Genomic DNA, 19,948 nt, shown 5'->3' with positions numbered 1-19,948 from the left:
TTTATTTTTTGGACACTCAGTTCCTGTTCCGGCCCTTCCTTGTTTTCTTTGTTACCATGCCAACTCATTGATTTTCACCTTGCCCTCATGTCAAGCCCCTATCCCCATGTCATGCACCTGTTTTCAATCATCATAAATTATTTAAACCAGAAGTTGCCAGGAAGTTAGCCTGGCAACTTTACATATCCCTCAACCTGATTCATGCCAAGTCATGCTGTTTATTCCCTCCTGCTCATGTCAAGTAATTTTTTGGTTTAGTTATGTCACAGTTGTTAAGTTTTGTTTTCAGTAGTCAAGTTTGTTCTCCGCCATTGTGCGCGCCATTTGTTTGTCTTTTGTTGTAGTTTGTTAGTGTTAGTAATAAATAAATATGTACTCACATTCACGTCTCGCTCGTGCCAATTTCCCTTTGCATTAGGAAAACAAACTATCCCCAAGTCCAAGTCGTGACATATATATATATATATACTGTATGTATATATATATATATGTATATATATATATTATATATATATATATATATATATATATATATATATATATATATATATATATATATATATATATATATATACACATATGTCACAACATATATATATATATATATATATATATATATATATATATATATATATATATATATATATATATGTCACGACTTGGACTTGGGGATAGTTTGTTTTTGCTTCGTAAACCTGTGTTTACTTACATCTTTGTTTACTAATTACAAGTGTGTTTACTTATATCTTTGTCTACTCATTACACATTTGTTTTACTTATATATTTGTTTACTTATTACAAGTTTGTCCACCTATATCTATGTTTACTTATATATTTGTTTACCTATTACAAGTGTGTTTAATTATATTTTAGTCTACTTATTATAAGTTTGTTTACTTATATCTTTGTGTACTTATTATAAGTGTGCTTACATATATTTTAGTTTACTTGTTACAAGTTTGTCTACTTATGTATTTTATTTATTACAAGTTTGTTTACTTTTTACAAGTTTGTTTACTTATTACAAGTTTGTTTAATTATATATTTTACTCATTACACATTTTTAAAATTATTACGAGTTTGTTTACTTATATTTTAGTTTACTCATTAAAAGTTTGTCTACTTATACATTTTACTTAGTACACATTTGTATACTTATTTTAAGTTTGTTTACTTATATTTTTGTTTACTTATTACAAGTCTGTCTACTTATATATTTTACTTATTACAAGTCTCTTTACTTGTGTGCGTGTTACAAGTTTGTCTACCTATATATTTTACTTATTACATGTTTTTACACTTATTATAAGTTTGTTCAATTATATTTCTGTTTACTTTTTACAAGTGTGTCTACTAATATAATTTATTTATTACATGTTTGTTTACTTATTACAAGTTTGTTTACTTATAACTTTATGAAATTATTACAAGTTTGTTTACTTATTTCTTTGTTTACTTATTACTACTTAGTTTACTGATATATTTTTTTACTTATTACAAGTTTGTTCACATATTATATCTTTGTTTACCTATTACACATTTGATTATTTGTATCTGTGTGTACTTATTACAAGTTTGTGTACTTATATCTTTGTTTACTTATTACTACTTTGTTTAGTGATATCTTTGTTTGCCTATTACAAGTTTGTTTACTTATAATATCTTTGTTTACCTATTAAACATTTGTTTACCTATATCTGTGTGTACTTACTACAAGCTTCTTTACTCATATCTTTGTTTACTGATTACAACTTTGTTCACTTAGAATCTTTGTTTACTCATTACAAGTTTGTTTGCTCTTATATTTGTTAACATTGTGGAGAGGCGGAGCCAACGGGCCGACAGCGGGATAGGACAAATCATGGTCCTACCCGAGATGGCGGCCAGGAGGCTGAGTATGTAGCGGAACAGAGAGGCGGGGCGCACTTGGAGCGACGCTGCAGCAATCCGAGTCAGGTGCGTAAACGACACACCTGCTCTCAATCCCTGCATCTTCTCCTGCAGTTTAAAAGGGGAGAAGGAGGAGCAATCGAGGCAGAAATAGGAGAAGAAACAACCGAAGACAAAGACGACGAGAGTGACCAGGAGCGAGATGAGCCCCCGCTGAAGACACAGCCACCGACCACCGAAAGGTGCGCCGCGACGAGTTTTTGTTCCGACTGGAACAAAAACTTGTTTGTGGAAATAATAAACGAGAGTCAAACCTGCTACCGTGCATCATGTATCGATGGTTCATGCTACCCACACCACGGCGGCTGGAGACCTGTCACAACATATTATAAGTTTGTTTACTTTTTAAAGTTTGCTTACTGATATCTTTTTTAACTTTTTACAAGTTTGTTTACTTATATCTTTGTTTATGTCACGGCACCGGCTCAAATCCGCTTTTCCCCGGCAGCTGGGTCTGCCAGCACCTCCGCTGGCAGCACGCCCAGACATCCCTGCTCGCGCTGAGGCAATCACGGATCAGCGCACCTGGACCTAATGAGAGGGAGCAGCATAAAGACCAGTGGACCCAAGGAACATTTGACAGAACTTCGCTCATCTTCCCAGTAAGCATGACGTCTGCCATCTCCTCCCTTGTGCTTTGCTCGCCTTCTCAGTGCTCTTCCTTGTTCCCTAGTTCATGTCTTGCTTGTTCCCTAGTTCATGTCCCTTGTGTGTCCCACAGTGTCTTTCTTCCCCACCGTCTGTGATCGTGTCCTGCCTCACGTCATCCATCCGGATCTCTGACTGCCTTCCGCGATCCTCGACCCCTGCTCGGACACGGACCACGCTGCCACTCTCCTGCCCTCGACTGCTTGCCTTCTTACGGACTGCCTCTTCGCCTTGCCCCCTTGATTCGAGGAGAGATCCATCCAACACTCACAGACAACAAACCCTGGTAATACTTCATCAAAGGTTTCAATAAACCTTGTAAACCGCAGTTCAGTCTTGGTTGTTGCCTCCTTCCCTTCTCAGTACGTGACAGTTTACAAGTTTGTTTACTTATTAAAGTTTGCTGACTTATACCTTTTTTTTTTTTTTTTTACTTTTTACAAGTTTGTTTACTTATATCTCTGTTAAGTGTTTTTACTTATATCTTTGTTTTTACTTATATCTTTGTTTTTACTTATATCTTTGTTTAGTTATTACAATTTGGTTTACTTAAATCTTTTTTGACTTATTACTTTTTTTTATTATTATTATTGTTCTTCGGTCAATGGTCAACAAAATAAACAAACAGTTGTACATTCGTAGATTGAAAATGAAAATGTTGCAGACCAAAAGGGTTTAGTCTGAAGTTGAACACTTATTGCGCCTAACCCTATAAACAATATCAAGTACAAATTGAAATGAACTTCCGAAAATTATGAAATGTCCTACGCACAACATTATGAATACGTATTATACACAACATGAACGGAGTTCAATTATATACACAGTAAAGACATGTGAAATATCCTTGCACACCTATTAAATCTTTGCACCAATTATATACTATATATACAAACAAATATACCTCCATTATTATTATATCCCACATTTAGTTTAAATTAACATTAATCATAATATTAACTACAATGTTGATTCAAGAGTGATATATTTTTTTCAAGACATTGGTCTTAAAGTGTTATTTAAATGTGTGAATGGAACTGGAACATTTTAAGGAATAATCCAAGCTGTTCCACAGTTGAACCCCCCTGACAGAAACACATCTACTCTTTAAGCTCTTTCTTATGTTTGCTTTCGGAAAGAAAGCTGAACCTCTGAGGTCACAGGGATTCACTCTGGGTTTGAAGCTCACCTGTAGACACTCAGGCAGCATGTGGTTATGAGCTTCATAAGTCACAATTGTAGTATTAAGGTCAACAAGATCGTGCAGTTTTAATGCTTTTAATTTAATGAACAGAGCATTGGTATGGTCATGATAATTGGCATCATTTACAATTTTAATCGCTTTCTTTTGAAGTAAGAGTATAGAGTTGATGTTTGATTTATAATTGTTACCCCAGATTTCAACACAATAGTAATGATATGGGAGTATGAAAGAATTATATAACATGTTAAAGGCCTACTGAAATGAGATTTTCTTATTTAAACGGGGATAGCAGGTCCATTCTATGTGTCATACTTGATCATTTCGCGATATTGCCATATTTTTGCTGAAAGGATTTAGTAGAGAACATCCACGATAAAGTTCGCAATTTTTGGTGCTGATAAAAAAGCCTTGCCTGTACCGGAAGTCGCAGACGATGACGTCACAAGGGTGAGGGTTCCTCAAGTCCTCACATTGTTTATAATGGGAGCCTCCAGTGGCAAGAGCTATAAGGACCGAGAAAATGACAATTTCCCCATTAATTTGAGCGAGGATGATGACATTGACAGCGAAGGACTACAAAAAAAAAAAAAAAAGGCGATTGCATTGGGACGGATTCAGATGTTTTTAGACACATTTACTAGGATAATTCTGGGAAATCCCTTATCTTTCTATTGTGTTGCTAGTGTTTTAGTGAGTTAAATAGTACCTGATAGTCGAAGGGGTGTGTCCACGGGTGTCTTGACGCCAGTGTCTGAGGGAAGTCGATGGCAGCTGCATGGACGGCGCAAGCTCGGCTGATCTCCGGTAAGAGGCCACATTTTACCACAATTTTCTCACCGAAACCTGCCGCTTGAGAAGTGGTCGGGAACCATGTTCGCTTGACCGCTCTGATCCATAGTAAAGTTTCACCTCCGGGAATTTAAAGCAAGGAAACACCGTGTTTGTGTGGCTAAAGGCTAAAGCTTCCCACCTCCATCTTTCTACTGTGACTTCTCCAATATTAATTGAACAAATTGCAAAAGATTCAGCAACACAGATGTCCAGAATACTGTTTATTTGCCCGATGAAAAGAGACGACTTTTAGCCGCTAGTGGTGCTGCGCTAATATGTCCCCTGAAACCCGGGACGTCACGCGCACGCGTCATCATTCCGCGACGTTTTCAACAAGAAACTCCGCGGGAAATTTAAAATTGTAATTTAGTAAACTAAAAAGGCCGTATTGGCATGTGTTGCAATGTTAATTTTTTATCATTGATATATAAACTATCAGACTGTGTGGTGGGTAGTAGTGGGTTTCAGTAGACCTTTAAAAGCCTTTTGATTTACAGAGTTTTTAATTTTATGTAACATAGCAATAATTTTTGCCGTCTTTGTCTTAAGTATATTTATGTACAGTTTCACTGGTGGTGTCTACAGTAATGTGGACGTTGTACCGATCCGTTGTAGTGAAGAAGGAGCTGAGCCGGAAGGCAAAGCTCTCAATTTACCGGTCGATCTACGTTCCCATCCTCACCTATGGTCATGAGCTTTGGGTTATGACCGAAAGGATAAGATCACGGGTACAAGTGGCCGAAATGAGTTTCCTCCGCTGTGTGGCGGGGCTCTCCCTTAGAGATAGGGTGAGAAGCTCTGCCATCCGGAAGGAGCTCAAAGTAAAGCCGCTGCTCCTCCACATCGAGAGGAGCCAGATGAGGTGGTTCGGGTATCTGGTCAGGATGACACCCGAACGCCTCCCTAGGGAGGTGTTTAGGGCACGTCCAACCGGTAGGAGGCCACGGGGAAGACCCAGGACACGTTGGGAAGACTATGTCTCCCGGCTGGCCTGGGAACGCCTCGGGATCCCCCAGGAAGAGCTAGACGAAGTGGCTGGGGAGAGGGAAGTCTGGGTTTCCCTGCTTAGGCTGTTGCCCCCGCGACCCGACCTCAGATAAGCGGAAGAAGATGGATGGATGTACAGTTTCCAATTTAATTTATCATCTATATGGATTCTCAAAAATGTTATTGAATACACCCTTTCTATCTCCATATCATCAATTCTTATATAACGCTGTATGTTATTTTTCCTATTTCCAAAAATTATATGTTTTGTTTCATTTAGGTTGATTTATAGTTTATTGGCATCAAACTATTGTTTTAGTATGTGGAGTTTAATCTCTACAGTCTCTAGGAGTTGGTCAAGGTCTTGCCCAGAACAGTAAAAACTTGTATCATCAGCAAAAATAATACGGTTGAGTTTTTTTTTTAAGATTTTACAAATATCATTAAAGGGGAACATTATCACAATTTCAAAAGGGTTAAAAACAATAAAAATCAGTTCCCAGTGGCTTGTTGTATTTTTTGATGTTTTTTTCTAAATTTTACCAGTCCCGGAATATCCCTAAATAAAGCTTTGAAGTGCCTTATTTTCGCTATCTTCGAAACCACTATCCTTTTCCCTGTGACGTCATACAGGGCTGCCAATGTAAACAAACAATGGCGGTTACCACAGCACGATATAGCGACATTAGCTCGGATTCAGACTCGGATTTCAGCGGCTTAAGCAATTCAACAGATTACGCATGCATTGAAACAGATGGTCGGAGTATGGAGGCAGATAGCGAAAACGAAATTGAAGTAGAAATTGAAGCTATTGAGCGAATAGCTATTGACGCTATTCGGCCATAGCGTGGGTGTACCTAATGAGGTGGCCCATAGCATGGCTGCCTTATTAGCATCGCCGGTAAAATGTGCGGACCAAACGATCAGTACTTTCGCATCTTGTGACACTGGAGCAACTTAAATCCGTCGATTGGTAAGTGTTTGTTTTGCATTAAATGCGGGTATCTAGTTTCAAATGTACATACAGCTAGCGTAAATAGCATGTTAGCATCGATTAGCGTAGCATGTTAGCATCGATTAGCTGGCAGTCATGCCGCGACCAAATATGTGTGATTAGCACAGAAGTCAACAACATCTACAAAACTCACCTTTGTGATTTCGTTGACTTAATCGTTGCAAATGCATCTGCAGGTTATCCATACATCTCTGTGCCATGTCTGTCTTAGCATCGCCGGTCAAATGTGAAGACACTCTGGTACATTCAATGGGGGTCTGGCGGAAGATTTTTTGCCAGTGGTGCAACTTGAATCCCTCCCTGTTAGTGTTGTTACACCCTCCGACAACACACCGACGAGGCATGATGTCTCCAAGGTTCCAAAAAATAGTCGAAAAAATGGAAAATAACAGAGCTGAGACCCGGTGTTTGTAATGTGAAAATGAAAATGGCGGGTGTGTTACCTCGGTGACGTCACGTTCTGACGTCATCGCTAAAAGACCGATAAACAGAAAGGCGTTTAATTTGGCAAAATTCAGTTCGGAAATCGGTTAAAAAAAATACATGGTCTTTTTTCTGCAACATCAAGGTATATATTGACGCTTGCATAGGTTTGGTGATGATGTTCCTCTTTAATATACAGTAACAACAATTTTGGTCCCAGTACAGAACCTTGGGGTACTCCATGAGTTATAATCCTTTTATCTGTATCTACATTGTTCAAATGTACATACTGCTCTCTGCCACCAAGATAACTTTTCAACCAATCATGAGCAAGACCTCTGACACCATACCTCTGCATCTCGTTAAAAAGTAAAGTATGATCGATGGTGTCAAAGGCCCTGCTCAGGTCAATAAAAACGGCAACAGCAAACTCCCTCTTATGTGAAGTGAAGTGAATTATATTTATATAGTGCTTTTTCTCTAGTGACTCAAAGCGCTTTACATAGTGAAACCCAATATCTAAATTTTACATATGGCACTGGGAGCAGGTAGGTAAAGTGTCTTGCCCAAGGACACAACGGCAGTGACTAAAATGGCTAAAGCGGGGATCGAACCTGCAACCCTCAAGTTGCTGGCACGGCTGCTCTACCAACCGAGCTATACCGCCTTATCAATTGCAGTGGTTACCTCATCAACTAGTTCCCTCACTGCCATGGAAGTGGAACTATTAGATCGAAAACCGTATTGGTGTTCACTTAGCAAGTGATGCTTATTAATAAAACTGTCTAATCTTGACACAAATAATTTTTCAAGGACTTTTGAAAATTGTGAGAGTAAAGAAATAGGCCTATAGTTTGTGAACTAATGCTTATCTCCACTTTTAAAGATGGGAATGACTTTTGCCGTTTTCATTTTCTTGGGAAGACACCTTTTATAAAAGAAATATTGCATATAGGAACAGCTATATAATCAACAATTTAATCGATCAGAGAAGTCCAAGTCACAGCAATCTGTTGACTTCTTGTTTATCTGAGAATTTACGATTGTTGTGATTTCACTTTCATGAACGGGGGAAATAAAAAACGATTCCAAAATCTTTTGAATTGTTTGTTGAATTTTGCACTGTTTTCAGGTTGTACAATTTAATTTGCTAAATAGTGACGGCGTGGCAAAGTTGGTAGAGTGGCTGTGCCAGCCATCTGAGGGTTATTGGTTCAATCCCCACCTTCTACCATCCTAGTCACGTCCGTTGTGTCCTTGGGCAAGACACTTCACCCTTGCTCCTGATGGGTCCTGGTGAGCGCCTTGCATGGCATCTCCTGCCATCAGTGTGTGAATGTGTGTGTGAATGGGTGAATGTGGAAATACTGTCAAAGCGCTTTGGGCTCCTTAAAAAGGGTTAGAAAAGCCCTATACAAGTACAACCCATTTACCATTTACCATTAGGTCCAACATTTACAAAAAAGGTGTTAAAAGCATCCGTTATTTCTTTAGGGTCATTTATAGTTTGATTATTTTCTATACAATAGATTGGCTGTTCCTTATGTGTCATTTTTTTTTTTTTTTTTTATGAAACAATTCAAAACTTTCCACATACCCAGGATGCTATTTTTATGTTGTTCTAATAGGTTACAGTAATATGTTCGTTTGCTGTGCTTTACAAGTTTGTTTACTTATAATGTTTGTCCAGTTATTACAAATTTGTGTAATTATACTTTTTACTTATTACAATTTTGTTTACTTATATCTGACTTTACTTATTACAATTGTGTTTACGGATATATTTGTGTACTTATTACAAGCATGTTTGTTTATATCTTTGTTTTCCTATTACAAGTTTGTTTACTTATATCTTTATTTACCTATTACACATTTGCTTACTTATATCTTTGCTTACTTTTTACAAGTTTGTTTACTTATTCAAGTTTGCGTACTTATATAATGTAAACTTTTTACAACTTTTTTTTACTGATAACTTTGTTTACTTGTTAGTTTACTGATATATTTGTGTACTTATTACAAGTGTGTTTACTTATATATTTGTTGACTTATTATAAGTGTGTTTACTTCTTGTCAAAACGTGAACTTTGGGGTTTGTTTTCCCGGAAGGCAAAGGAAAGTTGGCGCGGCCAATGCGTGATGTTAAGGACATATTTATTAATTGCTATAGAAAAAGGAACAAAATGCGCGCACAAGGCGGAAGTACAATAACTTGGCTAATGAACAAAAACTTGCACAAGGGCAGAAACGATGAAGATGAAACAAAACTCTATAACTGTGGCATAAAGAAACAAAAACTTTCGTGGCATGGCAAGAAGCATAACTATGGAGTGTATCAGAGGTAAAGTCACCAGGCTGACTTCCTGGCAACTTTCGGTTTTAATAATAGTTACATGATTAGTGAAAACAGGTGCGTGACTTGCGGACGGGTGAAAATTAATGGGTTGACATGGAAACAAAGAAGTGCAAAAACAGGAAACAATGGAGTCTTAAGCAAAACAGAACATAACTAAACAAAACATGATCACAAGACATGACACTTCTAATATGTTTCTTTACTCATAAGTGTGTTTACTTATTCAAGTTTGCTTACATATATATTTTTTTAAACTTTTTTTACAAGTTTTGTTTACTTATATCTTTGTTTACGTATATATTCTGTTACTTACAATGCGTTTTTAGTTATTTACCGTTTTTTTTTTTACTTATATCTTAGTTTACTTATACATTTATTATCATTTCACATTTGTTTATTTATAATCTGTTTGTCCAGCTATTACAAGTGTGTTTACTTATTTATACACATCATCTGTTTGTCTCTGGAGACCCTACCAGGAGGCATAGAATCCCCCGGACAACATAGCTCCTAGAATCATTGGGACATGCAAACTCCTCGACCACGATAAAATGGCAGCTCAGAAAGTTTGTTTACTTATATCTTTGTTGACTTATTACAAGTTTGTTTACTACTCATATTTTTGTTTAATTATTACAAGTTTGTTTTCTTATCATATCTTTGTCAACTTATTACAAGTTAATGTACTGATATCTTTGTTTACATATTACAAGCACGTTTACCTCTAATATCTTTCTTTACTTATTACAAGTTTGTTTACTTCTAATACATTTGTTTACTTGTAATACCTTTGTTGACTTATAAAAAGTTTGTTTACCTTTATCTTTGTTGACTTGTTACAAGTTTGTCGATTTATAATATCTGTATAACTTATCACAAGTTTGTTTACTTATAAAATCTTCGTTGACTTATTACAATTGTGTATACATATATCTTTGTTGACTTATTACAAGTTTGTTGACTTATAATATCTTTGTTGACTTATAATAACTTTGGCGACTTATAATATCTTTGTTGACTTATTACAATTGTGTATATATATATCTTTGTTGACTTATTACAAGTTTGTTGACTTATAATATCTTTGTTGACTTATAATATCTGTGTTGACTTATTACAAGTTTGTTGACATAGAATAGCTTTGTTGACATAATATATCTGTGTTGACTTATTACAAGTTTGTCGATTTATAATATCTGTGTTTACTTATCACAAGTTTGTTTACTTATAATATCTTTGTTGACTTATTACCATTGTGTACACATATATATTTGTTGACTTATTAAAAGTTTGTTGACTTATAATATCTTTGTTGACGTATTACAATTGTGTACACATATATATTTGTTGACTTATTACAAGTTTGTTGACTTATAATATCTTTGTTGACTTATAATCGCTTTGTTGACTTATAATATCTTTGTTGACTTATAATAACGTTGTTGACTTATAATATCTGTGTTGACTTATTACAAGTTTGTCGATTTATAATATCTGTGTTTACTTATCACAAGTTTGTTTACTTATAATATCTTTGTTGACTTATTACAATTGAGTACACATATATATTTGTTGACTTATTACAAGTTTGTTGACTTATAATATCTTTATTGACTTATAATCGCTTTGTTGACTTATAATAACGTTGTTGACTTATAATATCGGTGTTGACTTATTACAAGTTTGTCGATTTATAATATCTGTGTTTACTTATCACAAGTTTGTTTACTTATAATATCTTTGTTGACTTATTACAATTGTGTACACATATATATTTGTTGACTTATTACAAGTTTGTTGGCTTATAATATCTTTGTTGACTTATAATATCTTTATTGACTTATAATATCTTTGTTGACTTATAATAACGTTGTTGACTTATAATATCTGTGTTTACTTATCACAAGTTTGTTTACTTATAATATCTTTGTTGACTTATTACAATTGTGTACACATATATATTTGTTGACTTATTACAAGTTTGTTGACTTATAATATCTTTGTTGACTTATAATCGCTTTGTTGACTTATAATATCTTTGTTGACTTATAATAACGTTGTTGACTTATAATATCTGTGTTTACTTATCACAAGTTTGTTTACTTATAATATCTTTGTTGACTTATTACAATTGAGTACACATATATATATGTTGACTTATTACAAGTTTGTTGACTTATAATATCTTTATTGACTTATAATCGCTTTGTTGACTTATAATAACGTTGTTGACTTATAATATCGGTGTTGACTTATTACAAGTTTGTCGATTTATAATATCTGTGTTTACTCATCACAAGTTTGTTTACTTATAATATCTTTGTTGACTTATTACAATTGTGTACACATATATATTTGTTGACTTATTACAAGTTTGTTGGCTTATAATATCTTTGTTGACTTATAATATCTTTATTGACTTATAATATCTTTGTTGACTTATTACAATTGTGTACACATATATATTTGTTGACTTATTATAAGTTTGTTGACTTATAATATCTTTCTTGACTTATAATCGATTTGTTGACTTATAATATCTTTGTTGACTTATAATATCTTTGTTGACTTATTACAATTGTGTACACATATATATTTGTTGACTTATTACAAGTTTGTTGACTTATAATATCTTTGTTGACTTATAATCGCTTTGTTGACTTATGATATCTTTGTTGACTTATAATAACGTTGTTGACTTATAATATCTGTGTTGACTTATTACAAGTTTGTCGATTTATAATATCTGTGTTTACTTATCACAAGTTTGTTTACTTATAATATCTTCTTTCACTTTTTACGATTGTGTATACATATATCTTTGTTGACTTATTACAAGTTTGTAGACTTATAATATCTTTGTTGACTTATAATAACTTTGTGGACTTATAATATCTGTGTTAACCTATTATAAGTTTGTCGACTTATAATATATTTGTTGACTTATTACAATTGTGTATACATATATCTTTGTTGACTTATTACAAGTTTGTTGACTTATAGTATCTTTGTTGACTTATAATCGCTTTGTTGACTTATAATAACTTTGTAGACTTATAATAACTTTGTTGAATTATAATATCTGTGTTGACTTATCACAAGTTTGTTTACTTATAATATCTTCGTTGACTTTTTACAATTGTGTATACATATATCTTTGTTGACTTATTACAAGTTTGTTGACTTATAATATCTTTGTTGACGTATAATAACATTGTTGACTTATTACAAGTGTGTTGACTTATAATAACTTTGTTGACTTACTTGCCCAGGGCGAAACACTCCAGGGTGACGGTCACACCCTTGGCAGCTGACTGGGATGAGGGGAAGGTGACTTCCAGTTTGGGCTCGTATTCTCCCATCACTCCTGGAGGAGAAGAAGATTATTTATCTCAACGTTCATGTCTTCTTACTCACTGCAGTAGTAAAGAAGTACACAACTTTGATTGTGTTAACTCACAACAAAACATTACACACTCAGAGGAAGCAGCTTTGGACTTCATGGACACGAGGAGGACCACTGTCTGGTGTGTAGTAGTGTGTAGTTGTGTGTGGTGGTGGTGTTTGGTAGTGTGTAGTAGTGTGTGGTGGTGGTGTTTGGTAGTGTGTGGTAGTGTGTGGTGGTGGTGTTTGGTAGTGTGTAGTAGTGTGTGGTGGTGATTGGTAGTGTGTATTAGTGTGTGGTGGTGGTGTTGGGTAGTGTGTAGTAGTGGTGTTTGGTAGTGTGTAGTAGTGTGTGGTGGTGGTGTTTGGTAGTGTGTAGTAGTGTGTGGTGGTGTTTGGTAGTGTGTAGTAGTGTGTGGTGGTGGTGTTTGGTAGTGTGTAGTAGTGTGTATTGGGGGTGTTTGGTAGTGTGTAGTAGTGTGTGGTGGTGGTGTTTGGTAGTGTGTAGTAGTGTGTGGTAGTGTGTAGTAGTGTGTGGTGGTGGTGTTTGGTAGTGTGTAGTAGTGTGTGGTGGTGTTTGGAAGTGTGTAGTTGTGGTGTTTGGTAGTGCGTAGTAGTGTGTGTTGGTGTTTGGTAGTGTGTAGTAGTGTGTGGTGGTGTTTGGTAGTGTGTAGTAGTGTGTGGTGGTGTTTGGTAGTGTGTAGTAGGGGTGTTTGGTAGTGCGTAGTGGTGTGTGGTGGTGGTGTTTGGTAGTGTGTAGTAGTGTGTGGTGGTGGTGTTGGGTAGTGTGTAGTAGTGTGTGGTGGTGGTGTTTGGTAGTGTGTAGCAGTGTGTGGTGGTGGTGGTGTTTTGTAGTGTGTAGTAGTGTGTGGTGGTGCTTGGTAGTGTGTAGTAGTGTGTGGTGGTGGTGTTGGGTAGTGTGTAGTAGTGTGTGGTGGTGGTGTTTGGTAGTGTGTAGTAGTGTGTGGTGGTGGTGTTTGGTAGTGTGTAGTAGTGTGTGGTGGTGGTGTTTGGTAGTGTGTAGTAGTGTGTGGTGGTGGTGTTTGGTAGTGTGTAGTAGTGTGTGGTGGTGATTGGTAGTGTGTATTAGTGTGTGGTGGTGGTGTTGGGAAGTGTGTAGTAGTGGTGTTTGGTAGTGTGTAGTAGTGTGTGGTGGTGTTTGGTAGTGTGTAGTAGTGTGTGGTGGTGGTGTTTGGTAGTGTGTAGTAGTGTGTGGTGGTGGTGTTTGGTAGTGTGTAGTAGTGTGTGGTGGTGGTGTTTGGTAGTGTGTAGTAGTGTGTGGTGGTGGTGTTTGGTAGTGTGTAGTAGTGTGTAGTAGTGTGTGGTGGTGGTGTTTGGTAGTGTGTAGTAGTGTGTGGTGGTGGTGTTTGGTAGTGTGTAGTAGTGTGTGGTGGTGGTGTTTGGTAGTGTGTAGTAGTGTGTAGTGGGGGTGTTTGGTAGTGTGTAGTAGTGTGTGGTGGTGGTGTTTGGTAGTGTGTAGTAGTGTGTGGTGGTGGTGTTTGGTAGTGTGTAGTAGTGTGTGGTGGTGGTGTTTGGTAGTGTGTAGTAGTGTGTGGTGGTGGTGTTTGGTAGTGTGTAGTAGTGTGTGGTGGTGGTGTTTGGTAGTGTGTAGTAGTGTGTGGTGGTGGTGTTTGGTAGTGTGTAGTAGTGTGTGGTGGTGGTGTTTGGTAGTGTGTAGTAGTGTGTGGTGGTGGTGTTTGGTAGTGTGTAGTAGTGTGTAGTGGGGGTGTTTGATAGTGCGTAGTGGTGTGTGGTGGTGGTGTTTGGTAGTGTGTAGTAGTGTGTGGTGGTGGTGTTGGGTAGTGTGTAGTAGTGTGTGGTGGTGGTGTTTGGTAGTGTGTAGTAGTGTGTGGTGGTGGTGGTGGTGTTTGGTAGTGTGTAGTAGTGTGTGGTGGTGGTGTTTGGTAGTGTGTGGTAGTGTGTGGTGGTGGTGTTTGGTAGTGTGTAGTAGTGTGTGGTGGTGGTGTGTGGTAGTGTGTAGTAGTGTGTGGTGGTGGTGTGTGGTAGTGTGTAGTAGTGTGTGGTGGTGGTGTTTGGTAGTGTGTAGTAGTGTGTGGTGGTGGTGTTTGGTAGTGTGTAGTAGTATGTGGTGGTGGTGTTTGGTAGTGTGTAGTAGTGTGTGGTGGTGGTATTTGGTAGTGTGTAGTAATGTGTGGTAGTGGTGTTTGGTAGTGTGTAGTAGTGTGTGGTGTGGGTGTTTGGTATTGTGTGGTAGTTTGTGGTGGTGGTGTTTGGTAGTGTGTAGTAGTGTGTGGTGGTGGTGTTTGGTAGTGTGTAGTAGTGGGTGGTGGTGGTGTTTGGTAGTGTGTAGTAGTGTGTGGTGGTGGTGTTTGGTAGTGTGTAGTAGTGCGTAGTGGGGGTGTTTGGTAGTGTGTAGTAGTGTGTGGTGGTGGTGTTTGGTAGTGTGTAGTAGTGTGTGGTGTGGGTGTTTGGTATTGTGTGGTAGTTTGTGGTGGTGGTGTTTGGTAGTGTGTAGTAGTGTGTGTTGTGGTGTTTGGTAGTGTGTAGTAGTGGGTGGTGGTGGTGTTTGGTAGTGTGTAGTAGTGTGTGGTGGTGGTGGTGGTGTTTGGTAGTGTGTAGTAGTGTGTGGTGGTGGTGTTTGGTAGTGTGTAGTAGTGTGTGGTGGTGGTATTTGGTAGTGTGTAGTAATGTGTGGTAGTGGTGTTTGGTAGTGTGTAATAGTGTGTGGTGTGGGTGTTTGGTATTGTGTGGTAGTTTGTGGTGGTGGTGTTTGGTAGTGTGTAGTAGTGTGTGGTGGTGGTGTTTGTAGTGTGTAGTAGTGTGTGGTGGTGTTTGGAAGTGTGTAGTTGTGGTGTTGGTAGTGCGTAGTAGTGTGTGTTGGTGTTTGGTAGTGTGTAGTAGTGTGTGGTGGTGTTTGGTAGTGTGTAGTAGTGTGTGGTGGTGTTTGGTAGTGTGTAGTAGGGGTGTTTGGTAGTGCGTAGTGGTGTGTGGTGGTGGTGTTTGGTAGTGTGTAGTAGTGTGTGGTGGTGGTGTTGGGTAGTGTGTAGTAGTGTGTGGTGGTGGTGTTTGGTAGTGTGTAGCAGTGTGTGGTGGTGGTGGTGTTTTGTAGTGTGTAGTAGTGTGTGGTGGTGCTTGGTAGTGTGTAGTAGTGTGTGGTGGTGGTGTTGGGTAGTGTGTAGTAGTGTGTGGTGGTGGTGTTCGGTAGTGTGTAGTAGTGTGTGGTGGTGGTGTTTGGTAGTGTGTAGTAGTGTGTGGTGGTGGTGTTTGGTAGTGTGTAGTAGTGTGTGGTGGTGATTGGTAGTGTGTATTAGTGTGTGGTGGTGGTGTTGGGAAGTGTGTAGTAGTGGTGTTTGGTAGTGTGTAGTAGTGTGTGGTGGTGTTTGGTAGTGTGTAGTAGTGTGTGGTGGTGGTGTTTGGTAGTGTGTAGTAGTGTGTGGTGGTGGTGTTTGGTAGTGTGTAGTAGTGTGTGGTGGTGGTGTTTGGTAGTGTGTAGTAGTGTGTGGTGGTGGTGTTTGGTAGTGTGTAGTAGTGTGTAGTAGTGTGTGGTGGTGGTGTTTGGTAGTGTGTAGTAGTGTGTGGTGGTGGTGTTTGGTAGTGTGTAGTAGTGTGTGGTGGTGGTGTTTGGTAGTGTGTAGTAGTGTGTAGTGGGGGTGTTTGGTAGTGTGTAGTAGTGTGTGGTGGTGGTGTTTGGTAGTGTGTAGTAGTGTGTGGTGGTGGTGTTTGGTAGTGTGTAGTAGTGTGTGGTGGTGGTGTTTGGTAGTGTGTAGTAGTGTGTGGTGGTGGTGTTTGGTAGTGTGTAGTAGTGTGTGGTGGTGGTGTTTGGTAGTGTGTAGTAGTGTGTAGTGGGGGTGTTTGATAGTGCGTAGTGGTGTGTGGTGGTGGTGTTTGGTAGTGTGTAGTAGTGTGTGGTGGTGGTGTTGGGTAGTGTGTAGTAGTGTGTGGTGGTGGTGTTTGGTAGTGTGTAGTAGTGTGTGGTGGTGGTGGTGGTGTTTGGTAGTGTGTAGTAGTGTGTGGTGGTGGTGTTTGGTAGTGTGTGGTAGTGTGTGGTGGTGGTGTTTGGTAGTGTGTAGTAGTGTGTGGTGGTGGTGTGTGGTAGTGTGTAGTAGTGTGTGGTGGTGGTGTGTGGTAGTGTGTAGTAGTGTGTGGTGGTGGTGTTTGGTAGTGTGTAGTAGTGTGTGGTGGTGGTGTTTGGTAGTGTGTAGTAGTATGTGGTGGTGGTGTTTGGTAGTGTGTAGTAGTGTGTGGTGGTGGTATTTGGTAGTGTGTAGTAATGTGTGGTAGTGGTGTTTGGTAGTGTGTAGTAGTGTGTGGTGTGGGTGTTTGGTATTGTGTGGTAGTTTGTGGTGGTGGTGTTTGGTAGTGTGTAGTAGTGTGTGGTGGTGGTGTTTGGTAGTGTGTAGTAGTGGGTGGTGGTGGTGTTTGGTAGTGTGTAGTAGTGTGTGGTGGTGGTGTTTGGTAGTGTGTAGTAGTGCGTAGTGGGGGTGTTTGGTAGTGTGTAGTAGTGTGTGGTGGTGGTGTTTGGTAGTGTGTAGTAGTGTGTGGTGTGGGTGTTTGGTATTGTGTGGTAGTTTGTGGTGGTGGTGTTTGGTAGTGTGTAGTAGTGTGTGTTGGTGGTGTTTGGTAGTGTGTAGTAGTGGGTGGTGGTGGTGTTTGGTAGTGTGTAGTAGTGTGTGGTGGTGGTGGTGGTGTTTGGTAGTGTGTAGTAGTGTGTGGTGGTGGTGTTTGGTAGTGTGTAGTAGTGTGTGGTGGTGGTATTTGGTAGTGTGTAGTAATGTGTGGTAGTGGTGTTTGGTAGTGTGTAATAGTGTGTGGTGTGGGTGTTTGGTATTGTGTGGTAGTTTGTGGTGGTGGTGTTTGGTAGTGTGTAGTAGTGTGTGGTGGTGGTGTTTGGTAGTGTGTAGTAGTGGGTGGTGGTGGTGTTTGGTAGTGTGTAGTAGTGTGTGGTGGTGGTGGTGGTGTTTGGTAGTGTGTAGTAGTGTGTGGTGGTGGTGTTTGGTAGTGTGTAGTAGTGTGTAGTGGGGGTGTTTGGTAGTGTGTAGTAGTGTATGGTGGTGGTGTTTGGTAGTGTGTAGTAGTGGGTGGTGGTGGTGTTGGTAGTGTGTAGTAGTGTGTGGTGGTGGTGGTGGTGTTTGGTAGTGTGTAGTAGTGTGTGGTGGTGGTGTTTGGTAGTGTGTAGTAGTGTGTAGTGGGGTGTTTGGTAGTGTGTAGTAGTGTGTGGTGGTGGTGTTTGGTAGTGTGTAGTAGTGTGTGGTGTGGGTGTTTGGTATTGTGTGGTAGTTTGTGGTGGTGGTGTTGGTAGTGTGTAGTAGTGTGTGGTGGTGGTGTTTGGTAGTGTGTAGTAGTGTGTGGTGGTGGTGTTTGGTAGTGTGTAGTAGTGTGTAGTGGGGGTGTTTGGTAGTGTGTAGTAGTGTGTGGTGGTGGTGTTTGGTAGTGTGTAGTAGTGTGTGGTGGTGGTGTTTGGTAGTGTGTAGTAGTGTGTGGTGGTGGTGTTTGGTAGTGTGTAGTAGTGTGTGGTGGTGTTTGGATGTGTGTGGTGGTGGTGTTTGGTAGTGTGTAGTAGTGTGTGGTGGTGTTTGGTAGTGTGTAGTAGTGTGTGGTGGTGTTTGGTAGTGTGTAGTAGTGTGTAGTGGGGGTGTTTGATAGTGCGTAGTGGTGTGTGGTGGTGGTGTTTGGTAGTGTGTAGTAGTGTGTGGTGGTGGTGTTGGGTAGTGTGTAGTAGTTTGTGGTGGTGGTGTTTGGTAGTGTGTAGCAGTGTGTGGTGGTGGTGGTGTTGGTAGTGTGTAGTAGTGTGTGGTGGTGTTTGGTGGTGTGTAGTAGTGTGTGGTGGTGGTGTTTGGTAGTGTGTAGTAGTGTGTGGTGGTGGTGTTTGGTAGTGTGTAGTAGTGTGTGGTGGTGGTGGTGGTGTTTGGTAGTGTGTAGTAGTGTGTGGTGGTGGTGTTTGGTAGTGTGAAGTGTGTGTGGTGGTGTTTGGTAGTGTGTAGTAGTGTGTGGTGGTGGTGTTTGGTAGTGTGTAGTAGTGTGTAGTGGTGGTATTTGGTAGTGTGTAGTAATGTGTGGTGGTGGTGTTTGGTAGTGTGTTTAAATGTGTGGTGGTGGTGTTTGGTAGTGTGTAGTAGTGTGTGGTGGTGGTGTTTGGTAGTGTGTAGTAGTGTGTGGTGGTGGTGTTTGGTAGTGCGTAGTAGTGTGTAGTGGGGGTGTTTGATAGTGCGTAGTGGTGTGTGGTGGTGGTGTTTGGTAGTGTGTAGTAGTGTGTGGTGGTGGTGTTGGGTAGTGTGTAGTAGTGTGTGGTGGTGGTGTTTGGTAGTGTGTAGTAGTGTGTGGTGGTGGTGGTGGTGTTTGGTAGTGTGTAGTAGTGTGTGGTGGTGGTGTTTGGTAGTGTGTGGTAGTGTGTAGTGGTGGTGTTTGGTAGTGTGTAGTAGTGTGTGGTGGTGGTGTTTGGTAGTGTGTAGTAGTGTGTGGTGGTGGTGTTTGGTAGTGTGTAGTAGTGTGTGGTGGTGGTATTTGGTAGTGTGTAGTAATGTGTGGTACTGGTGTTTGGTAGTGTGTGGTGGTGGTGTTTGGTAGTGTGTAGTAGTGTGTGGTGGTGGTATTTGGTAGTGTGTAGTAATGTGTGGTACTGGTGTTTGGTAGTGTGTAGTAGTGTGTGGTGTGGGTGTTTGGTATTGTGTGGTAGTTTGTGGTGGTGGTGTTTGGTAGTGTGTAGTAGTGTGTGGTGGTGGTGTTTGGTAGTGTGTAGTAGTGGGTGGTGGTGGTGTTTGGTAGTGTGTAGTAGTGTGTGGTGGTGGTGTTTTGTAGTGTGTAGTAGTGTGTGGTGGTGGTGTTTGGTAGTGTGTAGTAGTGCGTAGTGGGGGTGTTTGGTAGTGTGTAGTAGTGTGTGGTGGTGGTGTTTGGTAGTGTGTAGTAGTGTGTGGTGTGGGTGTTTGGTATTGTGTGGTAGTTTGTGGTGGTGGTGTTTGGTAGTGTGTAGTAGTGTGTGGTGGTGGTGTTTGGTAGTGTGTAGTAGTGGGTGGTGGTGGTGTTTGGTAGTGTGTAGTAGTGTGTGGTGGTGGTGGTGGTGTTTGGTAGTGTGTAGTAGTGTGTGGTGGTGGTGTTTGGTAGTGTGTAGTAGTGTGTGGTGGTGGTATTTGGTAGTGTGTAGTAATGTGTGGTAGTGGTGTTTGGTAGTATGTAGTAGTGTGTGGTGTGGGTG

At 39.5% G+C, this 19,948-nt stretch overlaps 1 protein-coding gene across 2 annotated transcripts in view; it reads right to left on the bottom strand.

Moving 5' to 3' along the window:
* Window positions 1-19,948, bottom strand: part of LOC133537089 (contactin-5-like) — a 131,232-nt gene that overhangs the window by 64,616 nt on the left and 46,668 nt on the right. For both annotated transcript variants that reach the window (XM_061877949.1, XM_061877950.1), the window contains one exon: window positions 12,679-12,781. In XM_061877949.1, the coding sequence (XP_061733933.1) occupies window positions 12,679-12,781 (103 nt within the window). The remainder of the gene's footprint in view (window positions 1-12,678; window positions 12,782-19,948) is intronic.

Source organism: Nerophis ophidion, linkage group LG18, assembly GCF_033978795.1.
Source record: "Nerophis ophidion isolate RoL-2023_Sa linkage group LG18, RoL_Noph_v1.0, whole genome shotgun sequence".
NCBI lineage: Eukaryota > Metazoa > Chordata > Actinopteri > Syngnathiformes > Syngnathidae > Nerophis > Nerophis ophidion.
Note: the sequence above shows the minus strand (reverse complement) of the source record. Positions and strands in the feature narration are given on the sequence as shown.